Raw genomic sequence first — 17632 nt, 5'->3', positions numbered from 1 at the left:
TTGGTGCGTCAGAAAAGGGAGTGGCCAGAAAGCCAAAAAAAAAAACAAAAAACACATCAGGTGCTGATAGACCCATAACGCCGAGTTGCGGGAGGAAAGGTCGAGGGTCCGTTTTGGCCGCGGAGGCCCATTTCTCGCCTCAGATGCCAGTTTAGTGGAAGAGAATTAGACTTTCTCACCACGAGCCCCAATCGAAGCAAGCACTGTCGCAGGGAATTTTGATTGTGTGTCCCAAACATTGGCTTTGGCGGCCACATTTTCCGGGTCCCGACGGCAAACACCCTTTTCACTTGTACAGATCCCACCCAGATCACACACACGGGTTAAAAGACTGCGATCGTCTGAATCGGGGGCTGGGTTTTTGCGATCCCGAGTCTTTGCTAGCGCACTTGTTTGCATTAATATTCTGCCCCTCCTTCTCCCTTCGCGCCCCAATCAGCAGGGCGAAGGGCTTCTTGTAATTGAGAAGCGCCGCGTTTGCTCCGGTTTGCCCATCCGGAGTGGGACCCACGTAGGGCAGCCGGATCTGCAGGGGGCAGTCTGTCAGCTAAGCATTAATCCTTCGACCGAGAGCTAATAAGGGAGGTAAGATCGGGACGGGCTGGAGTGGTTTAAACTGCAATGCGGTGTGAGTTTAGGGATCCAGATTGCTTTCCTTCCGTGGGGAAAAGATATTCTGAGCATACTGTACCACCTGCGGATGGAAAAAAGATCCGAATAAGAGACGTGGCATGGGTGAAATAAATTCATCCCCAATGGTGCCCCCCTAATGATCCTTTTCCATACATACAGAAAGAGATGGGGAAAGAGACTGACTTTCCTGATGCCAAACTCTTGGGTCACTTCGCCCCCGTTTTTTATTTCGATGGACTTGATCATTGACTAAAAAACTAGAGCATTACCTGCTTACTATGCCTGCCCCCAAAACCTTGCTCCTAAATAATAATGACTTAATTAACTCATTGTACCATATTCGCACTAAGCACTGTCCCAAAAGTACCTTCTGGGTTTGTACAGCAAACTAATTTAATTATTTGGCTTACCATCTAGAGTTGCTGGATGTTGAGCAGCATATAAATTTAATAAGTTTATGGATGGTTGTTGCACAGTCAGTAAATTATTGTGATTTCAAACTTTTGTTTGCATAATAACTGCCCATTCTTTAGTTGATGTTGGCCTTCACATGCATCCAGTGCTTCCCAAGAACCTAAGATATGATGTCTTGGTACATATGTGTAGATCCAAACACCATGGCCTTTTGTAATTGACAGAGGGAAATACTGTCAATGCACATATTTTTTGTTAGTGCTATCCAAGATTTTTTGGTATGGCACCCAGTGTGCTGATAACCACCAGAATTAAATTATTATTGTTGTTACAGTTAGCCAGTTGTTTAGACTTGGATTTTTATCTGCTTATCATGTCCTTCCCAATGACCTGGGATAGGCAGATGTTGTTGTTCTTATTTTTATTAATATGTGGCTATGTGGCATGCTGTGTGAACATAGCCACAAGGAGTTGTAAGGTAATCCAGACTAGAAGCATGCCCAGATGAACTAGTTCTACTTTATGTTACAGTAAAAGAATCTTGCAAGTCTCATAAAGTAGATTTCTCCCCCCTCTCCTATACAGCCCAAGACAATGGAGAAAGTTCTTGTTGAGATGTTTACCATGTCCGATTTTTGGGTGGGATAAGCTGCCTCTTATCTAACCCAGTGCCCTGGCTGTGGTTCTCCCAAGTTATTCCCATAAACCATTACAGCAGTCTTTGTAACTCCTCTCTTTTTAAGAAGTATAGGGGTAACAACAGGAGTTTTATTACTAAAACTCTGATTCCTGCAACCTTTAACTGGGCAAAATGATGCACCATAGGGCAAGCTACTTTAAAACTAAAGTACTTCCAGTGGGCTAATTTGTATCCAAAATCCAGGATCCATGACTCCTTGGATTTGAAATCTGACAAATTGTATGAAACATTTAATGACATAAGCATTATCATAAAGCAGTTTATGACATAATGCAAAATGCTATAAAATATTTTCTGTGCTGATGTTTGACTGCTATACACGGGCTAAACAGTTTATGGCATAATGCAAAATGTCACAAAACAATTTCTGTGTTGATGTTTGATTACAGTTTAACATGGGCTATTTTGATCCCAACTTTTGCAGTGAAAGCAGTATAGCAGAAACTCTGTCATTGTTAAAGGCCTTTGAGGCATCTGGTAAAGAAATATATCTGAAATGCCCAATTGGACTTATTTGCTTGTTGATTTGAGACAATGTTCTCATCCAAACAGCTTCTTCAATCTGAATAGTAGGCAGAGACTTCAGTTGCCGTCACTCAACTTCTGAACAATTCTACCTGGAAGACTGAGAATCTTCATTGACATATTGCCACACACTTTGGGGAAGAAACCCTGAGGTGGTTGTGGGAATGCCCCTAAGAATTTTAGTAGTTGGCATGTTACACAATTCTCTGCCCGCTCAGATTCTCCTGACCAACTTGTTCAGATTGAAGAAGTTGCTTGGATGGACAACGAAGCATGGTAAACCAACAAGAAAATAAGTCCAGTTGCTATGACTCAATGCCAGATAGCTCTGAAATGTTAATCCCAACGAAGCACAGGTTTCCTAGTTATTAGTAATTTTTGATTAAGCATCATGCTGGGTAAATGTAGCTATAAAGCAGATGTTGTAAGGTCTTCTTTTGAAAAAGATGGGTAACTGCAGAAGAATTGCCTTGCAATATGCAGTTCTGTGTTTGTGTTTTTTTCTCCAGTGGGACCAGTCTAGCAGGACAACCTGGTCTACTTAATTATGAACACACTGCTTCTATTTTCACCTTTCAGCCCCAATCCAAGGTCCTTTGCAGGCAGTCGGTTTTGTGACAAACTGTTGTTGTGTTAAATTTATGTTTTACCGACAAAGAAATAAAGGGAGATTAGTATAGATCTATTTCAAGCAATTTAACTTTCATCAGCTAGCCATACCCTTATGGGATTTGAACCTGGGCTGGTTACATATTAGGTAGATGTATTAACCTCTGAGCTACAGGCTCTTCTCGCTTTGTTGGATATACCAGGGGAGATACTTAATACATCTACCTAATATGCACAGGGTAAGCAGCCTGGGTTCGAATCCCATAAGGGTATGAGCTAGCAGCTAGCTGATGAGAGCTAAATACCGTAGCTTGAAGTGGATCTATACTAGTGTCCCTTTATTTCTTTGTCAGTAAATTTAGTCCTATGTTTGGTTTCTAAACACAATGACTGATTCCTAAGTTGCCTCTGAAATCTCAAAAAGCAGAATATAAAGGTAATGACCTCCCTCAGTAATGTGTTTCTAACATCTACGGTAGTAACTACCCAGCAATGCTGTTGACTTCATTCATCGATATTCTGCTTGGGCAATATGGTTAAGAGGTATATTGAAAATTCTGATGTTTTGCAAATAAGTGGAATATATACCAGGTCTTTGAATTGTGACCCTTATATATGAATTGATCCTTCGTGTTGCTTTCTGGGAAACTCAGTCCTTTGTTCAATCTCTTTTTCTTCCCAAAATATTTGTTTACAAATCATAATGTTTTGCCCTTGCTTACTAGGCAAAACTTTCAAGAAATAATAAGCTCACTTCACATCATATTGGCTTGGTGGATTTGCTGTTTTGCAATATATGCAAGACCGTGACTTCAGATTGCCTTTCTCTTATTTCTAATACAATCATCAAACATTTTGCAGTTCTCAGTAATTTAGCAATTTTGGCTGGCACCATATTTTCTTAATCTTGCATGAAATAAGTATATACTGAAATATCCTATTAAAGAACTATTGGAAAGAACAGGAACATTATGCCGTTTGGCCTCTAGATCAGCTTTCCATAGTATCCTGCTGATTTTAGATTTGGAAATTTAAATCCAATATATTTGGAGGTCATCAGGATGGAGAAAACTGTCTTAATATATGCGTTTCTTTCTTTCTTTTTTCTCCCTGTGTCATGTATTTTATGTTGTTCACAAACATAATTTAGGCAGCTTTCAGTTTTTGTTTAATTTGATCCAGATAACCAGCACCAATAGTTTTAGTTAAACTAGGAAGATAAAGGAGCTGAACAGCTCTGTTAAGATGCGGTATGTTTCTGATTGTGATCATGATAACGAAATGGCATCTTTCTTTGTTTCTGAGGTTGCTAATAATGACCAAAGTTGGTGCAGTGCTGATTTAATAGAATAACAGAGTTGGAAAGGAATGTTGGTGGTCTTCTAGTCCAAACCCCTGCTTAGGTAGGAAGCCCTACAGTGGTGGCTAACCTTTTTGGGCTTCTGTGCCGAAAATTGCGCGTGCGAAGGCAATGCGCCCCGCTGCCCCTGTGCATGCACGTGCAACACCTCCCTGCACCCCCTTACCTGCACTGCACATGCACGCGCCTCCCAACTGATTTTTTGCCCATTTGAGGCAGTTTTCGGCCTCCCTGAGGCTTGAGGAAAGCCTCTGCAGCCTCAGGAGGCCGAAAAACAGGCCTTCTGGAAATACCAGACGAGCCGAAACAGGCCTGTTTTTCGGCCCCCAAAGGCTGCAGAGGCTTCCCTCGAGCCCCCGGGAGGGCAAAAACGGCCTCCCCCAGGCTCCAGAGACCCTCCAGAGGCTGAAAACGGACACTTCCGGTATTTCCGGAAGGTCCATTTTGCGGCCTCCTGAGGCTGCAGAGGCTTCCCTCGAGCCTCAGGAAGGCCGAAAACTGCCTCAAACGGGCCGAAAATCAGCTGGGAGGCGCGCGCATGCACAGTGCAGGTAAGTTTGGCTGGGGCTCGCGTGCCCACACAAATGGCTCTGTGTGCCACCTGTGGTACGCATGCCATAGGTTCACCATCACGGCCCTAGACCATTTCAGATAAATGTTTGCCCAATCTCTTCTTAAAAACTTTCATTGTTGGAGTACCCACAAGTTCTGGAGGCTAGTCATTCTATTGATGAATTGTTCTAACGGTCAGGAAATTTCTTCTTATTTCTAGGTTGCTTCTCTCCTTGGTTAGTTTCCATCCATTGCTTCTTGTCCTGCCTTCAGGTGCTTTGGAGAATAGAATGGATCCCCCTCTTCTTTGTGGCAGCCTCTTAGACATTGGAGCACTGCTATCATGTCAACCCTAGTCTAGCAGGACTCTTTTCTCATCTTGAAAAAATAATTCTCTCCATGACTGAGGAAAATGTAAATATATGTGACATTAGGTATTGGAAGGTTACATCCAAATAGCTGGATCCAGAAAGATATTATTTCAGCTTCCTATTCTCTACAGAGGACATCTCTGAACTATTTTTTGATATATTAGTGTTAATATTGTGATGAATAAGAAACGGAAGAGATAAGGCACAATTTATTTTATTTTTCTTTCAGCCAAGTACAGATAAAGAATCATGGAGGTGCTACGGCCAGTACTGATAAGAATTGATGGGCGTGTTTATAGGAAAAATTTTATTCAAGAGCAAGCTCATCAACAGGAAGAAGAGGAAGATTTTAATACAGGTATAATCACTGCTCTACGGGAGCCCTTCATTTTTGTTTATATCTTGTTTTACCCCCAAATGGAAATCTGAAGAGACTGCCATAAATGCAAAAGGCAAGGTGAAAAATTATAAAATGTCCATAGTTTCTACAGTATTTGATTATTTAAGAAAACATTCATCTAGCTAATAAATAATATTTCATAAACATAACATAAAATAACACACTATATAATAATATACAATATACAATAATATAGGTTGGCAGAAGCTGGGACAAGGAACGGGAGCTCACTCTCTTACTGCGGTGCTAGGGATTCAAACCGCCAAACCGCCAACCTTTCTAATTGACAAGCTCAGCGTCTTAGCCGCTGAGCCACCACGTCCCTTATAATAAACATAAGGATATAAAATTCTAAATCAACAGTTCGCACATCATACTACCCAAGAATCACAGTTAGCTGGCTTCAAATTTTGTGCTATTTTATAAACAAAAGGTTAGTAGCTGGAATTGTTTGTTTTACTAAGTCATAGGACACAGAACTTCATCAAAGCTAGAGAGGACCGTGAGGGTCTTTTAGTTCAACCCCCTAGTCAAGCAGGACACCCTATACCAGTGGTGGCTAACCCTTTTCGGCTCCCATGCTGATAATTGCGTGCGCGCTCACCAGCACCCAGAAGGCAATGCATGCTGGGGCCCCCCACACCCCCTGCGCATGCGCGTGACCCCCCATGCCCCCTGTGCATGCATACACAACACCCCCTCATGCATCTGCGCATGTGCAGTTGATTCCCCCTCGCGCGCCGCGCATGGGTCAGTGATTTCCCCTTGTGTGTTTGCGTCTCTGCGCAGGCGCATGCGATTCCCTCCCTCACATGCCGTGCATCTTTGCACATGCATGCGCGATTCCTTGTGTGCCCCACGTTTGTGCATGCGCACCTGATTCCCCCCTTGTGCGCAGCACGTTTGCGCGTGCACATGTGTCTTTCGTGCACCCTCCGCCCCCTGCGCATGTGCGCCAGATACCTGACAATCAGCTGTCGGGTGGCGGCATGTGCATGCACAGTGGGGCTCTTCTGGGTGACCTCTCGCGTGCTGGGGGAAATGGCTCTCCGAGCCACTTCTGGCACGCGTGGCATAGGTTTGCCAACACGGCCCTATACCATTTCAGAAAAATGGCTGTTCAGTCTGTTTTTTAAATAAACAGCTTCTGAAGGCAAGCCGTTCCACCGATTCATTGTTCTCGCTGTCAGAAATTTCTCCTTAGTTCTAGGCTGTTTCTCTCTTTGGTTAGTTTCAGTCCATTGTTTCTTGTCCTGCCTTCTGGTGCTGGGGAAAATAGGTTGATCTCTCTTTTGTGGCAGTCCCTCAGAAGTTGGGACACTAGCTCAATACCCGTGCTTCTCTCTGAAACTATGTAGTCAGGCTTAAATTTTGCGGAAGAAAATAAGGGGGGAAAATTCTGCCTCTGCCTACCAGCATCCATCGGTCTTCACCTGGCTAGCGTCCTGTCAGTGTGTGAGAGAGTTGAGAGCTGTTTGGAAACTGAAACAGCATTTTCTGTGTGAGCAAGGAGACAGCAAGGCACCTGGGAGTGGTTTAGCTCAACTCTTCTGTACTAAAGCTGGTTGCTGCTGTGAAACGAAAACTGAAACTGAAACTCCTCTCCTCTGCTTGTGTTTTGCATTTGGAACAGATTTCTTTTCAGGTGGGAGGGGGAGTAGAACTCCTTAGCATCAGAGCATGTTAATAATAATAATATACAAAATACTAATGTTCTGATGGTCATTTCGAAAAAATCCTTTTTAGTGAGCACCTAGAAGCCAAGAGGAACAGACATGCCAAATTTCAAATGTGTAGGCTTTACGGTTCTGGAGATATTGTGATGATGCGTGAGTGGTATTTCGCTTTTATATATATAGATTGCTGTCAAGTTCTTCTTTAAGCATAAGAGGCTCAAGGAGGTGAGGTTCAAGGAGGTGGAAAAGTCCAAATTTAGAAGGAGTTTCCAACTTAGAATTGGACAGAGAGTAACTGATTCAAAGAAGATCAAACGAAAATGGAAGGCATGTAGTGAAATTCTGGGCAATAAAAGTGTCAATATCTAACATAGGTTAAGAAAATATGTGTCAAGCACCAGATAAATCAGGAGAGCCAGGCAGTTCAAATAGATAGAAAGACTTATTGCAAGATTAAGCTCTCTACAAGAATCTGAACTACTGGTGGTCAAAGCATTTCCTGAGTAGTTCAGGAATTCCAGAATAGGAATTCCAGGTGGGCTGGACTTAGATCTCTTGTGGGCATGACGGGACTCACAACTGATGACATGCTTTACCCTTCCCTCAGGCTCATCCTGGTCATATCCTACAATATTCCATGCTTACCTCTGGTACTAGAAGATGACATTATATCAGTACTGCATTCATTACCAGATCAAAAGACTGCATGAATCGATGGAATATCTTCAGGAGCATGACAAATAACAGAAGAATCAATAAAAGTTCTACTGTAAACTATGCTAGCAAATCCAGAAAAATGACACAAAGGCCAACAGATCATATGAGTTCACTCTACATACCGATACCAAATAAAGGGGATGTAATGGAGAGAATGCAAACTCTTCTAACAGTATACTTAAATTTCGCGTGCTGGCAGAATATTAAAATAAGGATTATTAACCTTGTCTACAGTATGTTTATTTAGTTATGTATACATGTATGTATGTATTTCAAGACTCACTGCCAACATTCTGTAAATTGTCAAGTGTTTTAGAAATACATTATATCGAAGGAAAAGTTATTTCCCTGTAACTTATCTGCTGAATTGCTATTGAATTAACGTAATCACATATGCAGGGTTTGGAAGAGGATTTTTTTTTCTTCTGGTTGGTAGAAGAGAATAATTGCTGTGTTTTCTTTTTCAGCTGAGAATATTGACTATGACAATGAGAATCACTTTGCTTCCAATTGTCAGCTTTCAGAGACTGCATCTGCCTCCTCTATTCTTTTATGCTTTCTTAAATAGACATTTGCATCGGTGGCAGAATCCACTGAAAAGGTTCCCACGGAGTTCTTTTGCAGCTTGTGTTTGAAAGCAGATTAAAACAAAACACTGTTTGATTCACTACAGCAGCTGCTTATTGCCCCTTAACTGGGGTTTCTTTTTTCTTTTCGTTATCTGAGAAATGAGATGGGCTGGACCATCTTGGTAAATGACTTATTATGGGCTCGTGTTTTATAGGTCTTGGAGATGGCTCAGACGAACCCTGTGACGCATTTGCAGTAGAAGAGACAGAAAGAGGATACCAATGCGCTATGGACATTCCTAGTCCACTGTATAAGTGAGTTTGAGGGAATATAATCACAAGAACGGCATGCAGATGTGTATCTCCTGCTCTAATAGCAATGTCAGGATTCCAGCAATCACCCTAATTAAATCATGAGTCTCGAGCCAAACTTCAAAAAACTTCAAAGGATTTATTAGAGGCAACATACTGGCATGACCTGTATGAAGCCAACTCTGGCATGCGTAATTTACCGCCACTTTTGACCCTGCTTCCCCATCCCCACTTGTGTGTCTATAAATCAGATTCTCCAATTAAACACGTTCATGGGCTGGGTGTCATCAAACACATTCTCCAATTAAATATATTCGTGGGCAAAAGCTCTGGTAGTTTAGTTACAATCTTTTAAAGATAAGTGTTGGAATGTACTTCTGATTTCAAACTGCTGCACTGCTCTTCCAGATTTCCTTCCTCCCTCCCCCGCTTTTTTTAAATGGCAACTACTAAAACAGGCATAGGAATGTTTTATGAGTTGACATTTAGACTTGTATACCGCTTCACAGTGCTTTACAGCCCTCTCTAAGTGATTTACAGAGTCAGCCTATTGCCCCCATCAGTCTGGGTCCTCATTTTACCAACCTTGGAAAGATGGAAGGCTGAGTCAACCTTGAGCTACTGAGATTCGATCTGCCAAATTGCAGTCAGCTGGCAGTCAGCAGAAGTAGCCTGCACTACTGCATTCTAACCACAATGCCACCGCGGCTCTAATGTTGACAGAAATTCCTTCTCTACCTATGGAAAGATGATAAAGGCTAACAATTCAGTCTCATAGAGTCCTGGCGGCTCAGTGGTTAGAATGCATTATTGCAGGCTAACTCACTGCTCACTGGCAGGGTGTTCGATTCTGACCCGGTCAAAGTTGACTCAACCTTCCATCCTTCCGAGGTCAGTAAAAGGAGGACCCGGATGGTTGGAGGCAAGATACTGACATTGTAAACCGCTTAGAGAAGGCTGCAAAGCACTATGGAGCGGTGTATAAGTCTAACGTTATTGCTAGTGCTGTTGCTTATATAGGGATGTGGGAAATGTTGCAAGCCTGGAATGAACTGCTAGTATTATTGGACTGCTTCAGAAGACTTGGTATGTGTTGGAATAGCCCAGTGGTGGCTAACCTTTATGGGCTCCCGTGCCGAAAATTGCGTGCATGCTCATTCGCATGCGATCGTGTGCCAGACCTAGAAGGTAATGCATGTGGGGCCCCCACACCCCTGTGCATATGCACGTGTACCCCCCGTGCGCGCCACGTGTCTGCGCATGCACGCGAGACCCACACACCGCCATTCCTTGCGCATGCGTGCCAGATACCCGACAATCAGCTGTTGGGCGGGTGGCGCACGTGCATGCACAGTGGGGCTCTTCCGGGCGACCACTTCCGGCATGCATGCCATAGGTTCGCCATCACGGGAATATCCCATTTTGAGGTGTGAATGGTTCATTTCAGTTATAAATGTTCCATAAGGGAATGTTCTGAATGATTCCAGTTCTATACTTATCTCTTAAGCGAGTTCCACTGAGAGCCTTGCATGTCACAGTAAAACCAAGTTCTTGCTTATTCACAAACCAGCATGCTGTTTACAGTTACTTTTTCTGCCCTTATGGAGTGGCTAAACCAATCACAAATGCCATTTTCCTCCTGGTTTGCTTTTTTGCAAAGTGCTAATCGTAGCTTCCAGCCCTGGTTTGCATGTAACGATAATGTTTGGCCACTTCTGTATCAAGGGAAGCCCTGGGAGAGTGATCAGGGAGGATGTGCTAGCAAGCTTGCTTCCTTCTAATCAAGTTACAATAATGGAAATTGTTGTTATTTTACGGAGTACAGCCACAGCATTCAGTGGGGCTTATATTTAGGAAGAAGATGATAGGATTGCAGCCTAAAATACATTTAGCATCATCTTCTTTTCATGTTACTCTTACTAGGAAATTCAGAAAAAAAAGCTTAAGTGGCTGGTTTTAACAGATAAGTGCACTATAACTTTTTTTTAAAATGCTTTAGCTTGTTTGATTTGGCCTTTGTTCCAAACCACTTGGCCAGCTTTGGACTGCTTAATTTGATGTAGCTTCCATCTAATTTTGACTGTCATTTCTCACTGCGGTTCTTTTGAGTTCTTTGTTGACGATTATGAGTGTCACAATGAAAACTTGTTGCAATTCTTATAATCAACCTGCCTTTCCTTGCATCGGTCCCCAAAGTCTACTCGCAGCAACCACCATTTGGGAAAGGGCAGCTTGAAACTACAGAAGACATACCCTTGATCAACAGTCAAGAGTTTACATGGGATCTTGTAGCGAGATTAAGGATAAGCGATCACACTACAGGCCGAGACAGCACACAAATATTTTTTTGTTAACTCCCTGGTTTTATTAAGACAATAAAGCCAAGTCTTACCTAAGCATTTTCCTCACATACACACATCTTTTTTCTCTCAGTAAAATGCTACCTAGAAAGTAGTTAGTGAACCTGAGAGGAATGGAGGAAATGAGCCACAGCCACCTATTTTTCCCAACCAGTTTCTTGTTCGCCCGTTTTCCTTTCCACCTCATCTACCTCACAGTTGTCGCGGGGATAAATAAATTGTCCTTGATATGCAGTTTTGGCTTCCAGATTGGTTTGGTTTCAAATAGGGTCCCTCACTGGGCCTTTGCAAGGCCACAGGCCCATCCAAGACTACATATCTCATATTGCTTTGCTTTTATGTTTGTTGGTTTGTTTCTTCTGTTTGTTGTTTTTTCTGAAGCTGCTGCTGATATGCTGTGCCACTAAATCCACATTGCTAAATTTAGGGAGTCTTATCAATTTTACAACCAGCACATAGTCAATTACAGAATTCCCTGGCTTTACTTCTATTTCCTCTAACTATTGGAGGGGGATAAAAAAAAAACTTCTCATGCTTCATCTACCAACTAATAAAATTTTAGTTTAGTTTAATTTACTTTATTGTCATTGCACCTCGTACAATGAAATTAAATGCCATCTTCAGTGTACATTATACATAAAAAATAAATCACAAACACACATCCTTCACTCTTTCGCTCTTTGTGCCTTTAAGCTCTTTCATTCCATAACACAGGGCACAGTTATTTTTGTAACACGGGAACTCATTTAATACTAATTAAGCTCTTTAACCTTAGCTCCTTTTTCTTCCGTATCCCACTCAATGTTTTTACAGGTATATAATAGGAAAGAAAGGAGAAACCAGGAAAAAACTGGAGACAGAAACACGAACCTCCATCAGTATTCCCAAGCCAGGGGTGGAAGGAGAAATTGGTAAGATTTTTGAGCTTGCAAAAAGGAATAGACTTCTGAATTTTCATACGCAGGTTACATAAAACTAAGAAATAATATGGTACTATGTAAAAAGAAAATTTTCTATTACTATATATGAGATGAGCTACAAAAAGGAAATTAAAGAAAGAGGATTTGTTTTCCATTCCATGAAAAACAAAGACTTTCCGTAAACGGAGACAGTCTTTCAATTCACAGAAAAAGGGATCTTAATCAATGACAATGAAACAGCTGTAATCCAATGTGCACCCTCCACTTCCCCAATTCGTTAATTTACTTGCAGTAATTTTATCCCTTTTTCACTTCTTTTTTCCTTCCTCCAGTCTACTATATTCACCAAAAGAAAAAGAAAAAGAAAGAAAATAATCTCTGATTTAAGATAACATTCTACCCAAAAGAATCCTCACAAACCAGCCATTCATTTAACAATGATTCAAAGTTATAGACAGTTCTCAATAAAAATAAAACTTTACGGCCAATTTACAACTTTGACAGTGCCTGGCAGTCATGTGGTCTCTATTACAGTCAATAGTATTGACTATAGTCCAGGGCGTCTCCAACCTTGTCCACTTTAAGACTTGTGGATTTCAACTTCTGGGAGTTGAAGTCTACAAGTCTTAAAGTGGACAAGGTTGGAGACCCCAGGACTATAGGACAATAGGTATTGTCCTGTGGTTTTTCCATTTTTTCTTCTTCTCGCAAAGCAGAGAGATTGGGGAGGAAGGGATTTGTGGGCACACTGTGCTTATGCTTACAATATTCTCTTGAAATCTTTTCCCCTCCAATCTCTTCAGTTTCCAGGAGGGTGGGAGAAAAAAGGCAAGCTGTAGGCAATCTTTGCCTGATCTTACCTACCTACTCCGCAGAGCAGAGAGATTGGAGAGAAAGGGATTTCAAGAAAATAAACTTTGCTTTTGTACGCATCTAAAGCAATGTAATAATGCCATTAGCAGGAGAGGGTCGGGAGTGAACAGTATGTATGCTCTCTTAAATTTCTTGTAGGAAACACAAGACATAGATCAAAGTTGGAATATGAAGATTAAAAAATAACATTCTTTCCTCTAATGATGACTTACTCCTTCCTGGAGAAAAGCTCCTCACTCCATGCCTATGTTGTCCTTTGTCAAGTTAGCAGCCATCTTGTTAATTGGGTTATGAGTACAGCAAGTACCTGCTAGCTGCCTGCTATTGTTAGATTTCTGGAGGGAAATTAAAGCACATTAGCATATATCCTGTCCTGTTAATTTTCCTTGCTTTCAGTGATCACAGGACAACATCGGAGTGGTGTTATTTCAGCACGGACACGAATCGATGTTCTCGTTGAAAGCTTTCGTAAAAAACAGCCCTTCACACATTTTCTATCATTTGCACTCAACCAGCCTGCAATCCAAGAGAGGTTTTTACAATTCAAAGAGGAAGTGTTGGAGAAATGTTCCCATGTAAGTTTTCATTATAATATTTGGAAAAAGTGGAGCGGGCAAAACCTAACTAAACTTTCTTTTCAAGATCATTACAAAACAGAAAATAATGTTTTAAGGCTGTTTGCTTGGCATATTGTTTCTTATTCCTGTCTAACTTGTTCAGTATTTTCATTTTCTCTCAATCCTCATATCCATTTTTATTTTGGAATGAGAGTATATTAGGTGAACCATAATAGAAGTGCTGATAATTATTTTGCTTCCATGAGAGCCTTTGAGGATGGCATTTCCTGGATTGTATGTTTTAACCCCTTGACAATAACAGCAGAAAATTAAGTCGTTAAGACAAGGACAATGTGAGGTGGAGAGTTAATTTGGTGTTGTGATTAAAGCACCTGGCTAGAGATTGAGATACTCTGTTCTAGTCTTACCTTAATAGCAACAGCACTTAGACTTACATACTGCTTCATAATGCTTTACAGCTCTCTCTAAACAGTTTACAGAGTCAGCATACTGTCCCCAACAATCTGCGTCCTCATTTTACTGACCTTTACTGACATTTTACTGGGAATCAAACTGCTGGTAGTCAGCAGAATGCAATACTGCATTCTAATCACTGTGCCACCACCACTCTTTTAAAGCACAAAGCCAGCTGGGTAATGTAGGGCCAGTCCTAGGAAAGAGGCAGTAGCAATTACATCAGAAAACATTGCCAAGAAAATTGCAGAGACTTTTCCTGATAGTCATCAGGAGTCAAGATTGACCGGAAGACCCAATGTACACTATTGTGGAACACTTTCTTTCTTTCTTGGTTGGTTGCTTGTTTTCTTCTATTTATATAGCTGCCTATCTTTGGATAGCTTGCAGCAATAAAACAATATCAAGCAATGTAAACCCATCAACGCACATAGCAGCCAAGAGACCAAACCAATATAAATGGCATAGACTAACTACCAACACTCTAACTCCATTCTCGGGCACCCAACCATGTCTTAAGATCTTCTGAAAGGCTGTTAGGGTTGGGGCCAATCTAAATTTAGGGGCAAACAAGGTTCCTCTGGGCAAACTGGATGATCATGACTCTCAAGGCCTGTGATTCATGGTCCTCCCACCTAAGGACCCTTGAGAGAAACCTAGGCCTATGTTCCCCCTTTATGTCTTAATATGGGTCTAGAACAACTCGCCACAACCAATTTGCTGTAGCCAACTCACCATGGCCAACTCATCGCAGAATGCAACTCGCCATGGCCAACTCCGCCACAGGACAATTCAATTTAATTATTTAAAATAGTTTAAAAGTATTTTAATTTTTGTCATTCAGATTTCATTTTGTCCTTCCTTTGGCATCCTTTCTTTCATGATTCTGTTCTGCTATTTCTTTGATATTAGTATAGCTCTTGTCCTATGGCGAGTTGGCCTGTGGTGAGTTGGCCATGGCGAATTGTCCCTTGGCGAGTTGGCCATTGGCAAATTAGCCATGGTGAATTGGCGGTGGTGAGTTGACTCTGGCAAATTGTCCCATTCCGTCTTAGTATAGTGGTTCTCAGCCTTCTGGTCTGCAGATCCTTGGGGGCACAATTTCATCACAGGGAGTCTGCAAAGGCTTGATATAGTGTAGTGCAGTGATGGCTATCCTTTTCATCATCACGTGCTGAAAGTGCGCATGCTTGCACCTGTGCCTGCACCCATAATGCAACACATGTGCCCCCCGCCCCCTGCGCATGCATGCATGACCTCACCGTGTGCGCTGCACACCTCTGCACAGGCACGGGCGACCCCTCCGTGAGCCATGTGCACGTGCATATCGCCAGCGTACCCCGCCACCCATGCATGCACAGCAAATACCTAACAATAAGTTGGCTGTTGGGAGGCGCGCACGCATGCACAGTGCATCTCTTCTGGGCGACAGCTCGCATGCCGGCAGAAATGGCTCTGCCTGCCACTTCCGGCACGCATGCCATAGGTTCGCCATCTTGGATCTAGGGCTTTAATTCTTGAGTTAAGTCTTGGTGGTCTGTGGCAGGGGTGGGATTCTATAGGTTCGCACCTATTTGCTAGAACCGGTTGTTAACATTCTAAGCAGTTCAGAGAACCGGTTGTTAGAAGAAATTACTGGCCTAATCCTGTAAGGAAGGCAGGAAGGAAACATTCTGGTGTTGCTTACAGAAACTGCCTCTCTGTTAATCCTGATTACATTCTGGCAGGACTAGACTTCCTGTCTCAGGAATGTCTCTGGAGTTTTTTTCCCCTCCTTTGCTGGTACTTTGCTTGTGTGGAGTGACCATTCAAAGTTACAATGACACTGAAAAAAGTGACTTATGACCATTTTTCACATTTACGACTTGCAGCATCCCCACAGTCTTGAGAGGCCAGGCGAGGAGATGCCTGCCTCGATATGAGTGATATTGAGTTGGCCACGCCCAGCCAATAACATGACCACCAAGCCACGTCCACCCAGTCACATGACCACCAAGCCACGCCCACCAACTAAGCCACACCCACAGAACCGGTTGTTAAAAAATTTGAATCCCACCCCTGGTCTGTGGCTGTGATCTATGGTCAAGAAAAGGTAGAGAACCACAGTCTTCATAGATTTAACAACCTTGTGATGAAATGAGAATTAAGATTTGCTGGAGGACTTAACAGAGGCAGCATTAGAAGGAGCTTCTTTGTTTCTATTATAAGATAGTGACTAGTTGATTAAGGAAACTAGAGTGGGCTTTTGATTTCCACTGCATTTGTAGCTTTACAATAATCTCTGTTTGCCAATAAAGAAATCTAGTCCTGCATCTTCCTCTAACGTAGATAGATATATACAATCCCAGTTAATATTGGAAATAAGAAATGAAAAAGATTGAGAAGCGTAGAGGATATACCGAGAATTCCTCTTTTTTTTTAAAAAAAAATAAAGTTTTATTTGGGTTTTCAAAATACAAGTAAAACATCTTTTTTGAAAATAGCATGGTCCCGGGTTGAACTTCTTTATACAGACACAAAACTCAATTTCATGCTCCTTTTTGTATTCTATTCCATATCTTATACTATTTTACATTTTCTATATAGTTTTTCCCCTCTTTTGATTTTCTCGATTTTAATTTGATTATCTCATCTCAATTCAAATAATTATATTTATACTTTTGTCTGTTCTGTTTCAATTTCATATTATCTTTTCTCATTAAACAAGTTTTCTCCTGTAGTTACTAATTGAAGTATGACACCTTTATATCTTTTAATTACATCCATTCAACTCTTATTTAAACTTCAATATATACCTTAAGGTTATGACCTTCAATATAATACATAATACATAACTTCCAATCGAATTCTGCTTGGTACATTCTTATAATACACACTATATTCTTTAAAGAAAAAAAAAGATTGTAAATATATGTAATTATAAACCCTCATTCCGTTCCAGTTCAGTTCTATCATTAATAATCATTAAAATCTTAACATCTTTAACACTTCTTTTCAATTAAATATCATACTTCCTTAAAAACACACATAATCTCCATAATTAATTTTTCCCTTATTTCTCTTCACATATGTTTTATAAATCATTAAATATACCTTTTATTACATTTATTTATTGACAAGCATTCCACTGAATTACGATAGCTATTTTATCAGACATTTTAATCATACACTGTTTCATATTTTCTAAAATTATTTCTGTTTCTAATATAACCATACTATCTTATGTACCTTTGCAGAATCCCTTTTTCCATTAAATTTTCACCCATTATCTCTAAATAGGCCCTGTTTCTCTGTATTTTGTTTCTGTCCTTTATGACTTCCTTTCCTTTCTTTCTTCCCTCTCATCTTTTCCCTCCCCTTTTTACCCCCTTGTCTCTCTATTTCTAATTCTCTCTTCTGCATTTCCCTCTTCTGTTGCTTTCTGATTTTATACTTATTTTTCACTCTATTTTTTTTTTTGGAGTTGTTTTTCCCAATCTTAAACTTTCCATTCTCTTTCCCCCCCTTTCCTCCCCCCCCCATCTAAGATTACTTGTTCATTAAAGATGGCTTCTTCTTTGTCACAATCTTCTTGTTCTGCATGTGTTTCTTGTTGTTTCTCATAATTCCA

At 41.2% G+C, this 17632-nt stretch overlaps 1 protein-coding gene across 2 annotated transcripts in view; it reads left to right on the top strand.

Moving 5' to 3' along the window:
• The first annotated feature begins 3 nt into the window (after nt 1–3).
• ASCC1 (activating signal cointegrator 1 complex subunit 1) overlaps nt 4–17632 on the top strand; it is a 107456-nt gene continuing 89827 nt past the window's right edge. Inside the window, exons 1-5 of one of the 2 annotated variants that reach the window (XM_026681225.2) lie at nt 4–585; nt 5394–5522; nt 8742–8841; nt 12012–12109; nt 13388–13566. In XM_026681225.2, the coding sequence (XP_026537010.2) occupies nt 5414–5522; nt 8742–8841; nt 12012–12109; nt 13388–13566 (486 nt within the window). In that variant the 5' untranslated portion in view covers nt 4–585; nt 5394–5413. The remainder of the gene's footprint in view (nt 586–5393; nt 5523–8741; nt 8842–12011; nt 12110–13387; nt 13567–17632) is intronic. The other variant, XM_087964104.1, reaches the window with a different exon arrangement.

The sequence above is a fragment of the Notechis scutatus genome, chromosome 4 (assembly GCF_049901735.1).
Source record: "Notechis scutatus isolate UNSWTSFEM ecotype Mainland chromosome 4, rNotScu1.2, whole genome shotgun sequence".
Taxonomy (NCBI): Eukaryota; Metazoa; Chordata; class Lepidosauria; order Squamata; family Elapidae; genus Notechis; species Notechis scutatus.
Note: the sequence above shows the minus strand (reverse complement) of the source record. Positions and strands in the feature narration are given on the sequence as shown.